The sequence below is a fragment of the Bombina bombina genome, chromosome 11 (genome assembly GCF_027579735.1).
Source record: "Bombina bombina isolate aBomBom1 chromosome 11, aBomBom1.pri, whole genome shotgun sequence".
NCBI classification, from domain to species: domain Eukaryota; kingdom Metazoa; phylum Chordata; class Amphibia; order Anura; family Bombinatoridae; genus Bombina; species Bombina bombina.
In genome coordinates this window covers 30,538,327-30,561,286 of record NC_069509.1, presented here as the reverse complement: position 1 = coordinate 30,561,286, position 22,960 = coordinate 30,538,327, and the positions used below count along the sequence as shown (strand labels likewise).

The 22,960-nt window shown below is 42.9% G+C and overlaps 2 protein-coding genes across 3 annotated transcripts in view; one reads left to right on the top strand and one right to left on the bottom strand.

Moving 5' to 3' along the window:
• LOC128642236 (zinc-binding protein A33) overlaps positions 1 to 11,692 on the top strand; it is a 26,124-nt gene extending 14,432 nt beyond the window's left edge. For both annotated transcript variants that reach the window (XM_053694935.1, XM_053694934.1), the window contains exons 4-7: positions 6,739 to 6,972; positions 10,179 to 10,201; positions 10,345 to 10,475; positions 10,765 to 11,692. In XM_053694935.1, coding sequence (XP_053550910.1) covers positions 6,739 to 6,972; positions 10,179 to 10,201; positions 10,345 to 10,475; positions 10,765 to 11,309 — 933 coding nt within the window. In that variant the 3' untranslated portion in view covers positions 11,310 to 11,692. The remainder of the gene's footprint in view (positions 1 to 6,738; positions 6,973 to 10,178; positions 10,202 to 10,344; positions 10,476 to 10,764) is intronic.
• Positions 11,693 to 11,757: 65 nt separating this feature from the next.
• LOC128641622 (microfibril-associated glycoprotein 4) overlaps positions 11,758 to 22,960 on the bottom strand; it is a 47,527-nt gene continuing 36,324 nt past the window's right edge. The window contains exon 6 of the mRNA XM_053694160.1: positions 11,758 to 12,249. Within this exon, the coding sequence (XP_053550135.1) occupies positions 11,981 to 12,249 (269 nt within the window). The 3' untranslated portion in view covers positions 11,758 to 11,980. The remainder of the gene's footprint in view (positions 12,250 to 22,960) is intronic.

Here is a 22,960-nt window from a genome sequence, read left to right as displayed (position 1 = left end):
GTGGTCCTTCAGCTTGAGTTGTCGTTGAAACCTATGGATATCGACCAATCTCTCAAAAGGATCAGTGTGGGGAGTTGGGACAAAGGATAAGCCATGATTCAATAACGAAATCTCAGCCACACTGAGTGGTCTACTGCTGAGATTAAAAACAATATCTATTTCTTTCTCACTTGTTTTTGCTTTGCATTTGTGACCTCCCCTACGGGTCTTGAATTTCCTTGGCCTTTTTTCGCCATATGTTGTATTGGAGGTTTTAGGGTGGACCTTGTAGCTACCCCTAAAAAAGGTTGTTGGCTATTCTCAGTGGGCCCTTCATTATCTTTAGTTGTTTCACTTTCAGAGGAATCCCCTCCGCTACTGTCCACAATACTTAAGGTATTCTTGGATCTGTAATTTCTGCGACGTCTGAACGGCACTTCATCTTTGCCATATAACCACTTGTACACCCGCCTTTCCCTGTAGTCATTTTCCACACTATTAACCTTTTTATTTTTGAAAGCAATTAAATCATTACGGTATTTATTAACCAAACCATCTAATTTGTTGACCCAGTCCTGGCTAGTGTCACTGTTTAAAATGTGGAGACTCTGCGTCTTTATGGTGTCCAATTCAGATTTAATCTTGACCTCTAGTCTGGTGACCTCCTCTATAACTAAGAGAATGAGGTCATATGAACATTTGTTCAAAATTGAACACCATCTTTTGCAGAACTCCACATTTTGTCTCCCAAGGGTAGGTATGTTTTTCACCCTGAACCCCCTGGGTATAAATTTCTTCCTAAAATAGCCTGATAAGAACACTGCATGTAAGTGATAGTCAACCTCCTTCCTGCGCAAATTGAGTAATTTGTGGTATATATTAATAGGTGTCTCACCTCCCAGCTCACAAGTTTCATCTGAGACCAGAATCCTGTCTGCATCATCGTCAGTGAATGCTAGGGGATCTGTATTGAAGTCCTCCTCATTGTATGCTGTATCCGTAATAGCTGCAGCCTCCGCCATCACAATAAAAAGACAAAAGTGGGGATATGTTGAAAACTTAAAACCAATAGAGCAAATGTGTAAAATGATCCTGAGTAGATGCAACACTGTACACAGCCAAGTCCACAGTTCGTGTGTAATATCACAGCGGAGTGCTAATCCCAAAAGCCATAAGGCCAAAACACAAAGTCCTAGATAGGATAGCACAATCTTACTGAAGTAATGCCACGGTGCTCTGCTACAAACATAACAATCTTCTCCAAAAAGCAGGCAACTCACTGGTCTTTGTAGTAAAACTTAGAATTTATTATGTCAGTTTAAAAAACAAACGTTTCGGCACTGCATTGTGCCTTTGTCAATGTTATACAGAAAAGTACAAGGACAGAGTGCACCCTAGTACCCCGGATCAGTGAACAAACATTTAAAAACAACCCCCTTAAATAGAAGGAGACAACATTACCCCACTACGACTTTGCCGCCAAAGCATTTGCATGTTCATCCAATTAGCTAGACGATACGTCACGCTGGCACGCTAGCCGTGCCTAGCGTGATGACGCATAGCACGGCGTTGTTATGACAACGTCCCAAGCGTTGCATCAGTATACAAGTCAAATAATAGGAGATCACCAGGAGACATGTGAGTTGTGCGATTTGCTAGGCTGATAAGATCTAATATTCCTTGAGTACCCGCCTTAGCCACATAATATGAGACACCTAGAGCGGTTTTCATCCGCCAGGTTGACAGGTTTACACTGGTTGCCTAGAGCAACCGATGCGCTTCATGAATACGGTTGGTTCTGAACATGCGCAGACTGTCTCCTGGTGATCTCCTATTATTTGACTTGTATACTGATGCAACGCTTGGGACGTTGTCATAACAACGCCGTGCTATGCGTCATCACGCTAGGCACGGCTAGCGTGCCAGCGTGACGTATCGTCTAGCTAATTGGATGAACATGCAAATGCTTTGGCGGCAAAGTCGTAGTGGGGTAATGTTGTCTCCTTCTATTTAAGGGGGTTGTTTTTAAATGTTTGTTCACTGATCCGGGGTACTAGGGTGCACTCTGTCCTTGTACTTTTCTGTATAACATTGACAAAGGCACAATGCAGTGCCGAAACGTTTGTTTTTTAAACTGACATAATAAATTCTAAGTTTTACTACAAAGACCAGTGAGTTGCCTGCTTTTTGGAGAAGATTGTTATGTTTGTAGCAGAGCACCGTGGCATTACTTCAGTAAGATTGTGCTATCCTATCTAGGACTTTATATATATATATATATATATATATATATATATATATATATATATATATATATATATATATATATATATATATATATATATATATATATATATATATCCTGTATTAGGCTACAATGTGTGATTTTGTAAAATTTTGGGATGGTGGTGTGCCACAGGATTTTTTAATGTAAAAAATGTGCCACTGCAATAAAAAAAGGTTGCAAATCACTGATTAGTGTTTAATGTCCCTTTTTGAAAATGATTAACTAAAAGCACAAGCAAGGCACAATTTGGTAAGACCATGGGCTAGATTTATCAAGCCCCTACGGCAGCAAGTTCTCACAAGAACTTGCTCGCCGTAATTTATCAAGCAGTGGTCACCAGACCGCTGCTTCCCTAAACTCTTCGCCACCTCTAAACTGGCAAAATTCAATCTCCTCTGTCGAGTCCGACCGAGGAGATTGGCAGCTCCTGCCCGCGCGTGATTGGCTGGATTGCATGCGAGCGCAAAATTGTGCTCGTGTGTAATGCCAAATACCTGCAGGTAATTTCGCCCCGCCACAGGCGAGCTGAGGCGTACAGGGGCGCGTATACGCGCCCCTGTACGCCTCAGCTATAATAAATCTAGCCCCATGTGCTGCTCACTTTATTGCTGTTGCCTAAGTTCAACACCAGTGTGTTAGACAAGCTAGTGTCCCTATGCCAATTACAGTTAAAAAAGGTAAAAAAACATTCTTAACTTGTGTGCTGTTCAAAAACAGGCCACAGTTTGCCTACCCTTTGGGGTCAATTTATCAAAGGCTTTGCAAGTCTTTTGATCCCCCTACGAGAGAACCTGTTGTCCATATTTAACAAGTAGCGGTCATCAGACCGCTGCTTTCCTAACCTTTCGCCACCTCTAATGTGGCGAATTTCAATCTTCACAGTCGCGTCCGACCAGGGAGATTGACAGCTCCTGCCCGCGCGTGGGCTGGGGGGCGATGTTGCACAAGAGCGCAGAATTGTGTCTTGTGCAATGCTGAATTCTGGCAGCAGAATTCAGCCTGCCAAAGGCAAGCTGCGGGGGACAGGGGCGCATATATACGCACATGTCCACCGCAGCATGATAAATCGACCCCTTAGGGTTTAGCGTATTTCATTTATGCATTACATACACTAGATAACCTCCCCAAAGTCGTAAAAACCCATAAAAAAGCAGTGCTCAGGAGCCACATGCCTTGCAGGACAAGATCTGTGAGCCAATCAGAAGTGGCAGCCACCAATCACTGACTGTGTTCTGTTTTGTAGGGATTAAAGGACCATAAAATACAATATAATTACTTTATTAACAAGTACATAATAAAAAGACTATGCAATAGCCCTTATTCTGAATTTCAAATAAGCAGACCCCCCCTCTTATTTCCCAGCCCCCTTGTATCATGTGACAGCCATGTGACAGATTAGTGTACGTATACACTGAACTTGTGTACGTGCTTAGGGCCAGATTTATTAAAGCTGAGGCGGACAGGGGCGCGTATACGTGCCCCTGTACGCCTCAGCTCGCCTGTGGCGGGGCGAAATTACCCGCAGGTATTCGCCATTACACACGAACGCAATTTTGCGCTTGCGTGCAATCCTGCCCCCTGCCCGCACACAGCCAATCAAGCGCGGGGAGGAGCTGTCAATCTCCTCGGTCTGACTAGACTGAGGAGATTGAATTTCGCCACCTTAGAGGTGGCGAAGAGGTTAGGGAAGCGGCGGTCTGGTGACCGCTGCTTGATAAATTACGGCGAGCAAGCTCTTGTGAGAACTTGCAGCCGTAGGGCTTTAACAAATCTAGCCCTTAGTAGTAGCTGGTGCGTCAGAAATTGTGTAAACAAAGACTAAGCAACAATTAATTCTGGAAGTTATTAGAGCAGACGTTTTAAGAGACTTTCTATTTGAATCATGCACGTTTAATTGACTTTAATGTCCCTTTAAACAGTTGGAAATTTGACCTGAAAATAGCCACAAAATACACTGACTTAAACCAATCAAATTCTTGATCTACCTAATTATCAATTCAGTGCAGGTGGGGAAAAAGTCAAATTTAAACACAAAATGACCCCCCCTTTCTATATTGAGGGTGGACTGGTCTGTGAAGTATAAATCCAATATTCTCCCTGTTTAGCTATGATTTTCTACTATGCCTCACACCCTGAAACTTGAAATCATCGATCCCACAAATCTGTTTGGCAACTAAGATTATACTTTTCGGATCCTATACTTTATAAATCTCATGTCTTTAAAGTTCTGTATATTGTCTCTGACAAACGGTCAAATAACTCACATTTGTTTTTCTTTTATGGTTTAGCTAGACCATAGAGTTTTACAATTCTATTATCAAATTTGCATCATTCTCTTTGTATCCTCTGTTGAAGGAGCAGCACTGCACAACTGGAAGCTAACTGAATGTAAGTGGGTGACGAGGCATATATGTTCAGCTAGCTCCCAGTAGTGCATTGCTGCACCTGAAGCTACCTAGGTATGCTTTTCAATAAAGAATACCAAGGGAACAAATCAAATTTAAATTAAAGAAGTCAATTTGAGAATTGTTTAATATTGCATTGCTGAATCATAAATAAATGGCTTTATTATGTATCCTCTATCTGAATCAAACATTTTGGGTTTTAATTTAAAAAATGCTTTCAGTTTAGTTCTATTTTTGATTATACTTCTGTCTCATGGTATTTTTTTTTTATTGAAGAGCATACCTAGGTAGGTAGCATGTGTCTAGAGCTCTGTATAGCAGCAGGTTTGCACAAATGCCTTTGACCACTAGATGGCAGCAGTGTCTCCACAATATATACCAATGTTAAAGGGACAGTCTACATCATAATTCTTATTGTTTAAAAAGATAGTTAATCCCTTTATTACCCATTCCCCAGTTTTGCATAACCAACACAGTTATGTAAATATATTTTTTACCTCTGTGATTACCTTGTATCTAAGCCTCTGCCGACTGCCCCTTCTCTCAGTGCTTTTGACAGACTTGCAGTTTAGCCAATCATTGCAGACTCCTAAATAACTCCACGGGAGTGAGCACAAATGCTATCTATATGACCCGCATGAACTTGTACTGTCTAACTGAAAAACTTTCAAAATGCTCTGAACTAAGAGGCGGTTTTCAGCGGGTTTTCGAAATCAGATTGAGCCTCCCTACGTTTAGCTTTTCAAAAATACCATCAAGGGAACAAAGCAAATTTGATGATAAAAGTAAATTGGAAAGTTGTTTAAAATTGCTGCCCTATCTGAATCATGAGAGTTTAGTTTTGACTTTACTGTCCCTTTTAAAGTGTGATAGTGTTTGTGAAACGCTAGGATTTACCAGTGGAACAAATAAAGGAGACTTTCAGTCATGATGAATTATAAAATACTTCATGCTAAAAGTTCCTTTATTTGTTTGCAGCGTTCACCGCACTTAGCGCCTCAGGCCGCCCATGGCAGAACGCTATTTTGCACTGAGGTACTCTTAGCCAATAGCCGTGCGGGCCAGTTGGCATTATGCCGGATAACATTTCATCTAAATTATGATAGAAACATATTGGGTTTAATGTGACTTAAAAGGAACATGAAACCCAAACATTTTCTTTCATGGTTCAGACAGAACATACACTTTTAAACAATGTTCTAATTTACTACTATTATCAAATTTGCTTCAATCTCTAGGTATCCTTTGTTGAATGAGCAGCACTGAACTACTGGGAGCTAGCTAAAAACACCGGGAGAGACAACGACGAGGCACATATGGGAGACATCCAATCAGCTGCTAGCTCCCATTAGTGCATTACTGCTGCTGAGCCTACCTAGATATGCTTTTTAACAAAGGATACCAAATGAACAAAGCAAATTAGACAAGTCTGTTGGAAAGTTGTAAAATCGTAATTTCTATCTAAATCATGAAACAAAAAAATTGGGTTTATTGTCTCTTTAAAGGGACAGTCTGGTAAAATGTAAACTCATGATTCAGCTAAAGCAGCAGTTTTAAGCAACTTTGAAATTTACTCGTATTATCAATTTTTCTTTGCTCTTTTGGTATCTTTATTTAAAAATAAAGCTGGAATTTAAGCTTAGGAGCCGGCCCATTTTTGGTTCAGCATCTGGGTAGCGCATGCTGATTGGCTATACTGTATTTAGACACCAATCAGCAAGCGCTACCCAGGTGCTGAACTAAAAATGGGCTTGCTCCTAAGCGTACATTCTTAAAAGGTGTTTAAAATTGCATGCTCCTATCTGAATCATGAAAGTTTTTTAAATTTTGACTAGACTGTCCCTTTAATAATGGTGGTAGAATTACAGTTGATACATTTTTCTCTGTAATTTGTTGATTTGAAAGTATTTCCCAGGCTGCTAAATGATCAAGACTGATGAGCAGAGAAGCCGATTTATCCAAACCATGTAATACGTTTATTAGACAATAAAAGATCTCTCCTAGCCATAAATGTATCTCCATTGTGAACTTATTTATGTGCTGATCATGTGCCCTTTGCACTTCCAGGGCAACCTGCTGAGCACCAAGCATCATGTCAGTATGGAGTTTGAGAAGCTGCACCAGTTCCTGCGTGAGCGCGAGGAGCGCCTGCTGCGGGAGTTACAACAGGAGGGAGATCTGATCCTGGCCGAGATGGAAGAGAGTCTGAATAAGATCAAGCAGAACTGTCAGGGTATCCTGCAAACCATTAGCAGCACCCAGCCCCGGCTGTATGAGCAGGACTCCATCTCCTTCCTCACCGTGAGTGGCGCTGCTTAGGCATATCTGTATATAACACTTCCGTAATGTCACCCCTTTATAAGTGCACTGTCCCCTGCTGAGAGAGATCTGTATATAACACATCTATAATGTCACCCCTTTATAAGTGCACTGTCCCCTGCTGAGAGATCTGTATATAACACATCTGTAATGTCACCTCATAAGTGCACTGTCCCCTGCTGAGAGAGATCTGCATATAACACATCTGTAATGTCACCTCCTTATAAGTGCACTGTCCCCTGCTGAGAGATGTCTGTATATAACACCTATAATGTCACCTCCTTATAAGTGCACTGTCCCCTGCTGAGAGATGTCTGTATATAACACATCTGTAATGTCAACTCCTTATAAGAGAGCTTTCCCCAGCTGATGGGTATCTGTATATAACACATCCGTAATGTCACCCCTTTATAAGTGCACTGTCCCATGCTGAGAGAGATCTGTATATAACACATCTGTAATGTCACCTCCTTATAAGTGCACTGTCCCCTGCTGAGAGAGATCTGTATATAACACATCTGTAATGTCACCTCCTTATAAGTGCACTGTCCCCTGCTGAGAGAGATCTGTATATAACACATCTGTAATGTCACCTCCTTATAAGTGCACTGTCCCCTGCTGAGAGAGATCTGTATATAACACATCCGTAATGTCACCTCCTTATAAGTGCACTGTCCCCTGCTGAGAGAGATCTGTATATAACACATCTGTAATGTCACCTCCTTATAAGTGCACTGTCCCCTGCTGAGAGAGATCTGTATATAACACATCTGTAATGTCACCTCCTTATAAGTGCACTGTCCCCTGCTGAGTGAGATCTGTATATAACACATCTAAAATGTCACCCTTTATAAGTGCACTGTCCCCTGCTTAGAGATCTGTATATAACACTTCCGTAATGTCACCTCCTTATAAGTGCACTGTCCCCTGCTGAGAGATCTGTGTATAACACTTCCGTAATGTCACCCCTTTATAAGTGCACTGTCCCCTGCTGATGGGTATCTGTATATAACACATTCGTAATGTCACCTCCTTATAAGTGCACTGTCCCCTGCTGAGTGAGATCTGTATATAACACATCTAAAATGTCACCCTTTATAAGTGCACTGTCCCCTGCTGAGAGATCTGTATATAACACATCTATAATGTCACCCCTTTATAAGTGCACTGTCCCCTGCTGAGAGATCTGTATAACACATCCGTAATGTCACCTCCTTATAAGTGCACTGTCCCCTGCTGAGAGATCTGTATAACACATCCGTAATGTCACCTCCTTATAAGTGCACTGTCCCCTGCTGAGAGATCTGTATAACACATCCGTAATGTCACCTCCTTATAAGTGCACTGTCCCCTGCTGAGAGATCTGTATATAACACATCTATAATGTCACCCCTTTATAAGTGCACTGTCCCCTGCTTAGAGATCTGTGTATAACACTTCCGTAATGTCACCCCTTTATAAGTGCACTGTCCCCTGCTGAGTGAGATCTGTATATAACACATCTAAAATGTCACCCCTTTATAAGTGCACTGTCCCCTGCTTAGAGATATGTATATAACACATCTATAATGTCACCTCCTTATAAGTGCACTGTCCCCTGCTGATGGGTATCTGTATATAACACATTTGTACGGTCCCCTGCTGAGAGATGTCTGTATATAACACATTCGTAATGTCACCTTATAAGAGCGCTTTCCCCAGCTGATGGGTATCTGTATATAACACATAAGTGCACTGTCCCCTGCTGAGAGATCTGTATAACACATCTGTAATGTCACCCCTCATAGGTGCACTGTTCCCTGCTGATGGGTATTTGTATATAACACATAAGTAATGTCACCTCCTTATAAGGGTACTGTCCCCAGCTGAGAGATATCTGTATATAACACATCCATAATGTCACCTCCTTATAAGGGACCTGTCCCCAGCTGATGGGTATCAGTATATAACACATCTATGTCACCTCCTTATAAGGGTACTGTCCCCAGCTGAGAGATATCTGTATATAACACATCCATAATGTCACCTCCTTATAAGGGACCTGTCCCCAGCTGAGAGATATCTGTATATAACACATCCATAATGTCACCTCCTTATAAGGGACCTGTCCCCAGCTGAGAGATATCTGTATATAACACATCCATAATGTCACCTCCTTATAAGGGACCTGTCCCCAGCTGATGGGTATCAGTATATAACACATCTATGTCACCTCCTTATAAGGGTGCTGTCCCCAGCTGATGGGTATCTGTATATAACACATCCATTATGTCACCCCTTTTTATCAGCACTGCCCGATGCTTATGGGTATCTGTATCTGCATATAACACATCAGTAATGTCACCCCTTTTATAAGGGCACTGTCCCCTGCAGAGGGATATCTGTATATAACACATCTGTAATGTCACCCCTTTATAACGGCACTGCCCCTGCTGAGAGATCTGTATATACAGTAACACATCTGTAATGTCACCCCTTTATAAGGGTGCTGCCCCTGCTGAGATGTCTGTATAACACATAATGTCACCTCCATATAAGGGTACTGTCCCCAGCTGAGAGATATCTGTATATAACACATCTGTAATGTCACCCCTTTATAAGGGTACTGTCCCCTGCTGATGGGTATCTGTATATAACACATCCGTAATGTCACCTCCATATAAGGGTACTGTCCCCAGCTGATGGGTATCTGTATATAACACTTCCGTAATGTCACCTACTTATAAGGGCACTGTCCCCTGCTGAGAGAGATATGTATATAACACATCTGTAATGTCACCCCTTTATAAGGGTACTGTCCCCTGCTGATTGGTAGCTGTATATAACACTTGTGTAAGATCACTGCCTTTTGATAGGGCACTGTACCTTTCTCGTATCTTTGTAGAACACCTCCTTGTTAGGACAGCGTCCCGTCTTGATGGACATCAATAACACATCTGTAATGTTAACCCCTTATAAGGGCACTGTCCCCTCCTGGTATCTCTACAGAACACTTCATTAGGAAAGTGTCCCCCTTTTGAGGATTCCTGTGTATAACACCATTTGTAATGTCACCTCCTTATTAGGGCAGTACTGCCTCCGAAGGAAACCTCTGTATAACACCACTGCTCAGTAGAGCTGATTATCAGGGAGGGAGGGAGACGATGATTCTACTTCTGCTGACTAATTTACCTTGTTTATCTTTACAGGACATAAAATCATGCATGGATATGTAAGTATAACCTCCTGTGTGCTAGCAAGCTGTGAGTGAGGCCAGCGAGAGATGATTGTGTTGCTACGTAATGTCTTGTCCCCCTGTGCTAATAGGGAGACTTCTGTAACTATCATAAATAAAATGTTTCTTCTCTCTGCCAGATGCTATGAAGGCTACAGAAATGGCTTCCCAGCTCAGAATGTGGTGGCCCCCAGGGATTTTGGATATGGGGGAGTCAAGGACTTGGTTCAATATACAGCTTGGAAAGATATGAAATCTTATATTAACCCAGGTGAGCACAGAACTGGTGAGGGAGCCATAGTATGTGATTTTATACTTATATGGTATCTCAGGGCTGTGTTACAGTACACAGTGAGGGGCAGGTGAGCGCATGTATCTCAGGTCTGTTACAGGGGCATGTAGGGTTAGTTTACCCCATATATTTAGCACTTGAATACTATTGATATTGGGTTCTTTTTCTCTGCATGATACATAATTGGTGGTTTAACTCTTATCTGCTCTGCAATAACTTGCTGTGTGAGCTGCTAAGTTTTCTAATAATATTCCCCTTTTGCTGACAGCGCTGCCCAATATAATAATGGATCCCAGCACAGCTCATCTAAACCTGGTGCTGTCTGAAGATTTAACCAGCGTTCGTTACAGTGACACCAAGCAGCCATTGCCTGAAAATCCTCGCAGGTTTGACTACTGCTGCTGTGTTTTGGGCACAGAGGGCTTCACGTCTGGCCGACATTACTGGGCCGTGGAGGTCGGCAACAAGACTAAGTGGAACCTCGGCATGGCCAAGGAATCTGTCAATAGGCGCGGGGGGATCACTCTGTCCCCTGAGAATGGCTTCTGGATCCTGTGGTTGAGGAACGGTCATGAGTTCAAGGCTTTGGATGTGCCGTACCGGACTCTAACCTTAAGGAGCAAGCCTCAGAGAGTCGGAATATATCTGGACTATGAGGGGGGTCTGCTGTCATTCTACAATGCTGATGACATGTCCCACATCTACACTTTTGTCACCTCCTTCCCCGAGACCGTATATCCCTACTTCTGCCCTTGCCTCAACGACTCGGGGAAGAACGGCGGGCCTTTAAAGGTCCTCCACCATACGCCGTAACAAAATGATCCATTACAGGATTTAGAGGGGGGGGATATTTAATTCCTTTCCACTTTTTTGATATCATTCCTGATGATTTATCTGCCAAAATTTCCAAATGAATGCTAATCAGTGACAATCCTGGATTAAAAGCCGTAATAAGGGTTTTCAATTCTACTTTTTTGTTCTATAAAGCATTTATTTTATGGGAAAAGGGGAACATTTTTTTTTCTTTTTGTATTTCTGAATCTCATCCCTACTTCAATTTTCTTATTTCTTGCAGTAACTTGGGGACTTTTCACCACTGAATCCTAATTACATGAGGATAAAGGGAAAGCAAGTGTTGTCAATTATCATCCAATGTGTACAAATATCAATAAACAAATTGTAATTGGATTAAGTGACACATTTGGTACAGGTTTTGTGTGCACATCATTCCCTGTTGTGTAAGGTACAACAAAACAAAACCTGCAGGAAAGCTATTTATTACATGCTTGGGTTATACACAGTCATGATGCCATCTTGACTATTTCAGTACAGATGCATCATACAGAATAGATTAGTTTATACGGATACCTGATAAATGCCCATTAAAAAGCCAATGCCCACCCTCATACCTCCAGCCTGAGCTCACCCCACCAGTTAATAGAACAACCCCGGTGCAGTAGTAAGGCTTATAGGAAGCACAAATATTAGTTATTTGTTTGGGTCCTGCTCATCTTCATCTCACTGGATTTCAGTGCTTCTGGATAATCCACCCAAGGAATCCAGGAGAAAGTTGGATGGAGAACAGGATTTTGTTTTGGGGTTACGTAGTGGGCGTTGAGCCCAGCCATGGCACAGCCATCTTCAGTGTACCAGAACCCACCACCCCAGTACTTGGCACAGTTCTGCACGCTGTTATCTTGGTCCTTGTCAAAAGTGGAGAACATGTGTCCTGCATGATAGCTTAGAGAGTCACCTGTAAAAGAGAGGTACAGATGTGTAATCGTGTGCACACCAGCTGCGTGATAGCATGTGACCCAGTGTCAGTGTGTGTTGTGTGATAGCGTGTAGCCCAGTGTGATGGTGTGCATGAGCTGTGTGATAGCATGTGACAGTGCATGATTTGTGCGATTCAGTGTGCATGAGCTGTGTGATCCAGTGTGCATGAGCTGATTGATAGCGTGAGACCCAGTGTGATGGTGTGCATGAGCTGTGTTATAGCATGTTACAGTGTGCATGAATTGTGTGATTCAGTGTGCGTGAGATTTGTGTCCCAGTGGGAAGGTGTACACGAGCTGTATGAAAGCATGTGACACTGTGCATGAGCTGTGTGACACTGTGCATGAGCTGTGTGGCCGCGCGCATGAGCAGTAGCATGAGCTGTGTGATTCAGTGTGCATGAGCTGTGTGGCGGCGCGCATGAGCTTTGTGGCCCAGTCTGACAATGTACATGAGCTGTGTGATTGTGATATAGTGACAATGGGCACAAGTTGTGTGCCAGTGTTGTACCAGAAGTGACTATACACAGTAGCTGTGGTTTGTGACAGTGGGACTATATATGACAGTGCCTTGCCTTCCTGTGTTCTAGGCATAAACCCCTTATGTCTGTTTTATACTGAAAGGACCTCATAGAATAAAATAGAAAATTGGAAAGATTTGCCTTACTAGAGCGGATGGGGATTCTGGTGAATCTAGCCATACGTGGGCCCCAGTCTGGCTGACTGGCCAAAACTCACTAAAAGCCTGAGTAGCCCCTCCAGTTTCACTTGCTATTCTGTGTAGTGGGTTTACTGAAACTCGGCTCTTCATCATTTAGTGAATCAGCTGTACGGACAACTATAGACACTGTTAGCTTATGCACATTCTGATACCGTTGTGTAATACACATGATACTGTGTACTGATGCGTGCCATGAGGTCGAATTATGTCTCTGTATGGGGTAGTCTGTATTATTTGAGAAATACTTTTTTTATTTTTAAAAGGCCATTTTCAAAATGTTTTTTTGTTGTTGCGTTAAAAAGGGATACAAAGGTCAAAAATGAAATGTGCAATTCAGTTTGAAATAAGCATTTATGCAATGTACTTTTATTAGCAAAAATGCTTTTAGTAAAAGATATTACTGATTTTCTGCAGCATATCCCATGAAGGCCTGTGCACCAGTATTCAAACACGCTTGCTCAGAGAGTTTACGGTAATGTGTGTTGCTTCTAAAGACATCATTTGTGACATATAAGCCACTGCATGGTGTTGGAATACTGGTGCACAGCCTTCACAGGATATGTGTATATGCCACAGAAAAACACTAATAACTTTCACTAGAAGCATTTCACCAGTAGAGCTGTGGGAGATGTTACCTGTCTGCTAATGAGAATTTGCAGGAAGTTGTACCTGTCAGCTAATGAGAATTTGCAGGAGTAGTACCTGTCGGCTAAGGAGTGTTTGCAGGAGTAGTACCTGTCTGCTAATGAGAATTTGCAGGAGTAGTACCTGTCTGCTAATGAGAATTTGCAGGAGTAGTACCTGTCGGCTAAGGAGTGTTTGCAGGAGTAGTACCTGTCTGCTAATGAGAATTTGCAGGAAGTTGTACCTGTCAGCTAATGAGAATTTGCAGGAAGTAGTACCTGTCGGCTAAGGAGTGTTTGCAGGAGTAGTACCTGTCAGCTAAGGAGTGTTTGCAGGAAGTAGTACCTGTCGGCTAGGGAGTGTTTGCAGGAAGTAGTACCTGTCGGCTAGGGAGTGTTTGCAGGAAGTAGTACCTGTCGGCTAAGGAGTGTTTGCAGGAAGTAGTACCTGTCGGCTAAGGAGTGTTTGCAGGAAGTAGTACCTGTCGGCTAAGGAGTGTTTGCAGGAAGTAGTACCTGTCGGCTAAGGAGTGTTTGCAGGAAGTAGTACATGTCGGCTAAGGAGTGTTTGCAGGAAGTAGTACCTGTAGGCTAAGGAGTGTTTGCAGGAAGTAGTACCTGTCGGCTAGGGAGTGTTTGCAGGAAGTAGTACCTGTCGGCTAGGGAGTGTTTGCAGGAAGTAGTACCTGTCGGCTAGGGAGTGTTTGCAGGAAGTTGTACCTGTCGGCTAGGGAGTGTTTGCAGGAAGTTGTACCTGTCGGCTAGGGAGTGTTTGCAGGAAGTAGTACCTGTCGGCTAGGGAGTGTTTGCAGGAAGTAGTACCTGTCGGCTAGGGAGTGTTTGCAGGAAGTAGTACCTGTCGGCTAGGGAGTGTTTGCAGGAAGTAGTACCTGTCGGCTAGGGAGTGTTTGCAGGAAGTTGTACCTGTCGGCTAGGGAGTGTTTGCAGGAAGTAGTACCTGTCGGCTAAGGAGTGTTTGCAGGAAGTAGTACCTGTCTGCTAATGAGAGTTTGCAGGAAGTAGTACCTGTCGGCTAAGGAGTGTTTGCAGGAAGTAGTACCTGTCGGCTAAGGAGTGTTTGCAGGAAGTAGTACCTGTCGGCTAGGGAGTGTTTGCAGGAAGTAGTACCTGTCGGCTAGGGAGTGTTTGCAGGAAGTAGTACCTGTCGGCTAGGGAGTGTTTGCAGGAAGTAGTACCTGTCGGCTAAGGAGTGTTTGCAGGAAGTAGTACCTGTCGGCTAGGGAGTGTTTGCAGGAAGTAGTACCTGTCGGCTAGGGAGTGTTTGCAGGAAGTAGTACCTGTCGGCTAAGGAGTGTTTGCAGGAAGTATTACCTGTCGGCTAAGGAGTGTTTGCAGGAAGTATTACCTGTCGGCTAAGGAGTGTTTGCAGGAAGTAGTACCTGTCGGCTAAGGAGTGTTTGCAGGAAGTAGTACCTGTCGGCTAAGGAGTGTTTGCAGGAAGTAGTACCTGTCGGCTAAGGAGAGTTTGCATGAAGCACCTATTAACCAGTGAGCTTTGGGAAGTATACAATTGATACTGCTATATTCGATCCATTTTAATTTCTCTACGGCCTTTAGTTCTTAGGTTTTATAGGGGACAGTAAACAAAAGAAAATGTATGCTTACCTGATAAATTTATTTCTTTTTTGACTCTGAGTCCACGGATCATCTAATTACTATTGGGAATATCACTCCTGCCCAGCAGGAGGCGGCAAAGAACACCACAGCAAAGCTGTTAAATATCACCTCCCTTCCTTCCCACCCCAGTCATTTGACCGAAGTAAAGGAGAGAAAGGAAGCAACAAGGTGCAGAGGTGTCTGAAGTTTATAACAAACCAACAACCTGTCTATAGAACAGGGCAGGCCGTGGACTCATCGTGTCAAAAAAGTAATACATTTATCAGGTAAGCATAAATTTTCTTTTTTTTTTTTAATGACATGAGTCCACGGATCATCTAATTACTATTGGGAATCAATTAATGGGGGTTAGGAAAAAAAGGGGGATTTGTGACATTGAAGTCAAGTGTAGAATTATACACTATATAAATCAAACATTATTGAGGTTAAAAATTACACTTTATGGACATATATGCTAAACCAACGTTACCTTAGGAAAGAATACTGCCAAGGGTATTTAGAGAATGGGTATATTCACCTCCAAACTTCTAAACTTGTAGTATACCTTATGGGTCAGTATACACCTAATGATAATCAGACAAAATAAAAAGTACGTAGGGATGGGTATAATTACTACCACCACTTAATTCTGTATTCTATAGTCTCACCTACATAGCGTCTAAAATTAAAATGAGAAAGTAAGGGCTAGTGGACCTGGTATGCGTGTATAATCACTGCTGGATTGTCTATACCCTTCTGTTCTATTGGTGATTATACACGCATACCAGGTCTACTAGCCCTTACTTTCTCATTTTAATTTTAGACGCTATGTAGGTGAGACTATAGAATACAGAATTAAGTGGTGGTAGTAATTATACCCATCCCTAATAATAGCCTACTACAGCATCTACGTACTTTTTATTTTGTCTGATTATCATTAGGTCTATACTGACCCATAAGGTATACTAGAAGTTTGGAGGTGAATATACCCATTCTCTAAATATCCTTGGCAGTATTCTTTCCTAAGGTATCGTTGGTTTAGCATATATGTCAATAAAGTGTAATTTTTAACCTCAATAATATTGGGAATCAATACCCAAGCTAAAGTACACAGATGATAAGGGAGGGACAAGACAAGGAACCTAAACGGAAGGCACCACGGCTTGAAGAACCTTTCTCCCAAAAGCGGCCTCAGCCGAGGCAAAAGTGTGAAATTTGTAGAATTTTGAAAAAGTGTGAAGAGGGGACCAAGTTGCAGCCTTGCAAATCTGTTCCACAGAAGCTTCATTTTTGAATGCCCATGAGGAAGCAACAGCCCTCGTGCAATGAGCCGTAACTCTCTCTGGAGGTTGCTGTCCTGCAGTTTCATAGGCAAAATGTATAATACTCTTCTGCCAAAAAGAAAGAGAAGTAGCCGTAGCTTTCTGTCCCTTATGTTTTCCCGAGAAAACCACAAACAAAGCAGAAGACTGACGAAAATCATTAGTCGTCTGTAAGTAGAATTTTAGAGCACGTACCACGTCTAAATTGTGCAGAAGCCGTTCCTTCTGAGAAGATGGATTAGGACACATTGAAGGAACCACAATCTCCTGATTTATGTTCCGGTCAGAAGCTACTTTAGGGAGAAACCCTAACTTTGTACGTAAAAACTACCTTATCCGAATGAAAAATAAGAGGTAAGGTGACTCATACTGTAATGCTGAGAGCTCTGACACTCTACGAGCAGATGAAATAGCAACCAGAAACAAAACTTTCCAAGATAACTTAATATCTAAGGAATGCATAGGCTCAAACGGAGCCCCTTGAAGAACTTTAAGAACTAAATTAAGACTCCAGGGAGGAGTAACTGGTTTGAACACAGGCCTGATCCTGACCAAGGCCTGACAAAATGATTGCACGTCTGGAATATCCGCCAGACGTTTATGTAACAAAATAGACAAGGCAGAAATTTGACCCTTTAGGGAACTAGCCGATAATCCTTTCTCTAAACCTTCTTTTAGAAATGACAGAATTCTAGGAATCCTAACTGCTCCAAGAGAAGCCCTTGGATTCACACCAATATAGATATTTACACCATATCTTGTGGTAAATCCTTCTAGTCACAGGTTTACGATCCAGAATCATGGTCTCAATGACCGACTCTGAAACTCCCCGCTTGGATAAAATTAAGCGTTCAATCTACACGCAATCAACTTCAGAGAAACTAGATTTGGATGAAGGAAGGGCCCTTGAAGTAAAAGATCCTTCCTCACCGGAAGACTCCAAGGTGGAAGAGATGACATTTCCACCAGGTCTGCATACCAAATCCTGCGGGGCCAAGCTGGTGCATTGAGAATCGATTATGTCCTCTCCTGCTTGATTCGAGCAATGACTCGAGGAAGAAGAGCAAATGGAGGAAATCTTAATGCAAGACTGAAATTCCAAGGGCGTCTTAATACCACCTGAGGTTCCCTTGACCTCGATCCGTACCTCGGAAGCTTGGCATTCTGTCGAGATGCCATGAGATCCAATTCCGGCTGACCCCATTTGAGAATCGGGCTGGAAAACACTACCGGATGGAGTACCCACTTCCCTGGGTGAAAGGTCTGTCTGCTTAGGAAGTCTGCCTCCCAGTTGTCCACCCCTGGGATGTGGATTGCCGACAGACAGCATGAGTGGGTCTCCGCTCACCAAATTATCTTGGCTACCTCTGTCATTGCTAAGGAACTCCTCGTTCCTCCCTGATGATTGATGTAAGCCACTGAAGTTATGTTGTCTGACTGGAACCTGATAAACTGGGCCGAGGCTAACTGGGGCCAGGCCAGAAGAGCATTGAAGATCGCTCTCAGCTCCAGAATGTTTATAGGCAGAGCACTCTGAGTCCAAACTCCCTGAGCCTTTAGGGAGCCCCAGACTGCTCCCCATCCTAGAAGGCTGGCGTCTGTTGTCACAATTACCCAAAAGTGTCTGCGAAAGCAGGTTCCCGGGGAGAGATGATCCTGAGAGAACCGCCATTGAAGAGAATTCCTTGTCTCCTGCTTCAGTAGTATTCGTGGAGACAAATCCGCATAATCTCCGTTCCATTGACTGAGCATGTTTAACTGCAGGGGTCTAAGGTGGAAACAAGCGAACGGGATGATGTCCATTGCCGCCACCATCAGCCCGATTACCTCCATGCACTGAGCCACTGATGGCCGAGGAGCGGACTGAATCGAAAATCTTTGATTTCCTGACTTCTGTCAGAAAAATCTTCATTGATAGGGAATCTATTATGGTTCCCAAGAAAGTTACCCTTGTATTTGGAACTAATGAGCTCTTTTCCAAATTTACCTTCCACCCGTGAGATCGCAGGAAGGATAACAACATTTCTGTGTGGGACCTTGCTTGTTGAAAGGATGGTGCCTGGACCAGGATGTCGTCCAGATAGGGCACCACTGCAATGCCCCGTAATCGAAGCACTGCCAACAGAGATCTCAGAATCTTTGAGAAAATTCTGGGAGCTGTGGCAAGATCGAAAGGAAGAGCCACAAATTGGAAGTGTTTGTCTAGAAAAGCAAACCTTAGAAACTTGTGATGATCCCTGTGAATGGGAACATGCAGGTACACGTCCTTTAAATCCACTGTTGTCATAAATTAACCCTCTTGGACCAAAAGGAGAATGGAACAAATAGTTTCCATCTTAAAGGATGGTACTCTGAAATTGGTCTGAAGGTTCCCTCTTTTTTGGGAACCACGGACAGATTGGAATAAAATCCCAGACACTGTTCCTGCATCGGAACAGGAACTATCACTCCCAGGTCCGAGAGGTCCCGTACACAATGTACAGATAATCTTGAAAGCAGTACCCTGCCTCTGGAAGGAAAACTTTTGAACTCTAGTTTGTATCCCTGGGACACTGTCTACTGCCCAGGGATCCTGAACATCTCGAACCCAAGCCTGAGTGAAGAAGGAAAGTCTGCCCCCTACAGTATGTCCTTCACACTGTCTTTGATTCAACAGCAGGCTTCTTGGATCATTTTCCCTTATTCCATGACTGATTGGGTCTCCAGGAAGGTTTAGACTGTTCCTGCTTGGAGGCGGAAGTGGAAGGATTTCCCTTGAAATTTCGAAAAGAACGAAAATTACTCTGACGTCCCTTTTGCTTGTTTCTCTTATCCTGAGGGAAGAGATGACCCTTACCTCCTGTAATATCAGAGATTATTTCCGTCAAGCCCGGTCCAAACAGGGTCTTCCCTTTGTAAGGAATCATTAAAAGTTTAGATTTAGGTGATACATCCGCAGACCAAGGTTTTAACCATAAGGCTCTGCGGGCTAGAACAGAAACCTGAAATCTTTGCTCCCAGTTTGATAACCTGTAGGGAAGCATCCGTAATAAAGGAATTGGCCAACTTAAGAGCTTTTATCCTATCCTCGATCTTGTCCAGTGGAGTGTCTGTCCTAATAGCATCAGACAACACATCAAACCAATATGCCGCCGCACTAGTGACGGTAGCAATGCACACAGCTGGTTGCCATTGTAAACCTTGGTGTTCATACATCTTTTTGAGTAACCCCTCTAATTTTTTGTCCATAGGATCTTTAAAAGCACAACTATCCTCTATGGGTATAGTAGTTCTCTTAGCCAGGGTGGAAATGGCTCCTTCCACCCTGGGGACTGTTTGCCAAGCCTCCTTGACAGTCGGCTATGGGAAACATCTTTTTAAATATAGGAGATGGAGAAAAAGGGATACCCGGTCTCTCCCACTCCTTATCAATGGTCTCAGAAGCTCGGTCTGGTACCGGGAAAAACCTCTATCGAGGAAGGTACCTCAAAATATTTGTTTAGCTTACTGGATTTCTTCGGATTAACTACGATCATAGTGTCGCTGCCGTCTAACGTACCTAAACCTCCTGAAGTAACAGACGGAGGTGCTCAAGCTTAAACCTGAAGGATACAACTTCAGTATCAGCAGTAGGAATTACACTGTCAGAGTCTGAGATTTCACCCTCATGTTCTATCGAAGGATCCTTCTCAGGCTTCTGGGAGGGGACATCCGAAATAGCAACAACTGCGTCAGTAACCTCACCTACTGAATGTCTACTTTTCCGCTTGCGCTTCCCCTGCAACATGGAAAAGGCAGATAATGCATCAGAAACCGCAGAGGACATGAGAGAAACAATGTCTTGCAACGTAACTCCAGGGGGAGTTAGAGAGGAAGTGCAGGGCACTGCATGTGTGGGCGATACAAGTTGGGATGCTTGAGGAGAAAGCTGCAGCATATATTGAACATTGTCATTAGACTCCTGAACAGTATCCTCCTTGGAGAATGTTGTCTCAGAAAAAAGTCTATCCCTGTAATTTAAAGTTCTCTCAATGCATGAGGAACAGAAAGGGATTGGTGGTTCCACATTGACATCAAAACATAAAGAACAAGTAACATTTTGAAAAGTTTCCTGGTCATTTCTGACTCACAATGGGTCCAAATATCAAATAAAAACAAAAACAAAATTTAAAGCATAAAAAACGTTAGTCACTTTAAAATTTAAACGGTAATTTTTTTATCTGCAGAAATGACAGTAAACCTAAACAATACTGCAGATCACTTCTACACCTCAGCAGCCTAGCTGAGGTGCCTACCTGCCTGATGACACAGGTCTTTTCTAAGCAGGAGCCGATTTTCTAGTTAAAGGGACAGTCAAAGCCAAAAGAAAACTTTCATGATTCAGATAGAGCATGTAATTTTAAACAATTTTCCAATTTACTTTTATCACCAATTTTGCTTTGTTCTCTTGGTATTCTTAGTTGAAAGCTTAACCTAGGACGTTCATATGCTAATTTCTTAGACCTTGAAGCCCACCTCTTTTAGATTGCATTTTAACAGTTTTTCACATATTTCATATAGATAACACTGTGCACGTGAAGTAATCTGGGAGCAGGCACTGATTGGCTAGACTGCAAGTCTGTCAAAAGAACTGAAAAAAGGGGCAGTTTGCAGAGGCTTAGATACAAGATAATCACAGAGGTTAAAAGTATATTATTATAAATGTGTTCGTTATGAAAAACTGGGAAATAGATAATCCCTTTATTACCCATCTTTTAAAACAATAAAAATTCTGGTGTAGACTGTCCCTTTAACGGATCTCGAACTCGGGGATGTTAGATGAAAGAAACTGAACTCCGTTTCCAAACACACATAGGATAAGCGCAATGCGTATTATAAAAACAGAAGCTGCACTGCTTCCCCTTCCGATTAACATGAAGTATAGGAAAAAGCCGTGCAACGCAATTGCCGCCTCCTCTAGATCTGCCCATCTTGGGCGTCACAAAAGTCTTCTCCCGGTCGGCATATTTTTAATAAGTGAAACCGCCGGGAGAATGGAACCACCAACATGCCTTAATAATATTTTTAGTCGAGGTGCCTACACAAGAGCCAAAACTCCCCTGAGCCCTTGTATGTGTCCCTTATAATAAAATGCCTTCTTATTCTGAGTCTCTTACCCCCAGAAAATAAAGTAAGCACTTACCACCTCATCTGCCCGGCAGCAAGGCAGCTCCCAGGTTTGAGAGGTCCTCTCCCTCCCATGGACCTGTGAAAAGAGAACCCTGACTGAGTAATTTTACTCAGGGTTAGGGCAGCATCAATATATGGGAGGCGCAGTGAGAATTATGTCCCACAAGTTCCCATTGCTCTAAAGCCACCACTGCTCTACTGAAGAGACTGATATGGACTACGGCTACACCCTAGAACAAAGCAGCACAATTTTGCACTACTAAAAAAATAAAAAAAAATAAACTCTTGATTGAAGAATCTTTTCTAACACCTAACTTTACCACTTCCTTGCTCTAACGTAGGCAAAGAGAATGACTGGGGTGGGAGGGAAGGGAGGTGATATTTAACAGCTTTGCTGTAGTGCTCTTTGCCGCCTCCTCCTGGGCAGGAGTGATATTCCCAATAGTAATTAGATGATCCGTGGACTCATTGTGTCATTACAAAGAAATCCCCTCTTCTATTCACTTGACCCCGATAAGCTATTTAAAACGCACCCTGCTTCTGAAACCAGTTTCTTCAATGTTAAAACCCATCTTGCATTGTTGAATGTCACACAGCCCCTGACCGCCCATCTGGTTCAGTGCATAGTGCGCACTCTGAGCTGGGTTAGGGGAGCAGGGAAGTCTCATACTTTGCGCATGTGTGAGGATTGAGCAGAGCCTGTAAATCACCCTGAACGAGTGAGATCATTTTTCCCGGCCACCTCTGAGGTGACGAATAGGGGGTAACAAAGTGGATCTGCTTCTTAAAGGGACACTAAAGTTAAAATCTAACTTTTATGATTTAGATAGAGCAGAAGTTTGAAGAGACTTTCACATTGTCTTCCATTGTCCATTAGGGCACATTCTTTATATATGCACTTTCCGAGGCACCAGCCACTATTGAGCATGTGCACAAGTTCAGTGTATGCGTATAATACTTTGTGATTGGTTAATGGCTGTCACATGATACTGTAGCCAGCAGATGGGGGGGGAATACATTTGTCAGGAAAAATCTGATTATTTGAAATTTAGGGGTCGATTCATCCTCTTCGGCAGGCTTTCGTCTACCTATGACTGCAGGTTCTCACAAGAGAACCTGCACGCCATATTTAACAACCAGCAGTCATCAGACTGCTGCTTCCCTACCCTTTTGCAATCTCTTAGGTGGCGAATTTCAATCTCCCTGGTCCCGTCAGACTGGGGAGATTGACAGCTCCTGCCTGTGCATGATTGGCTGT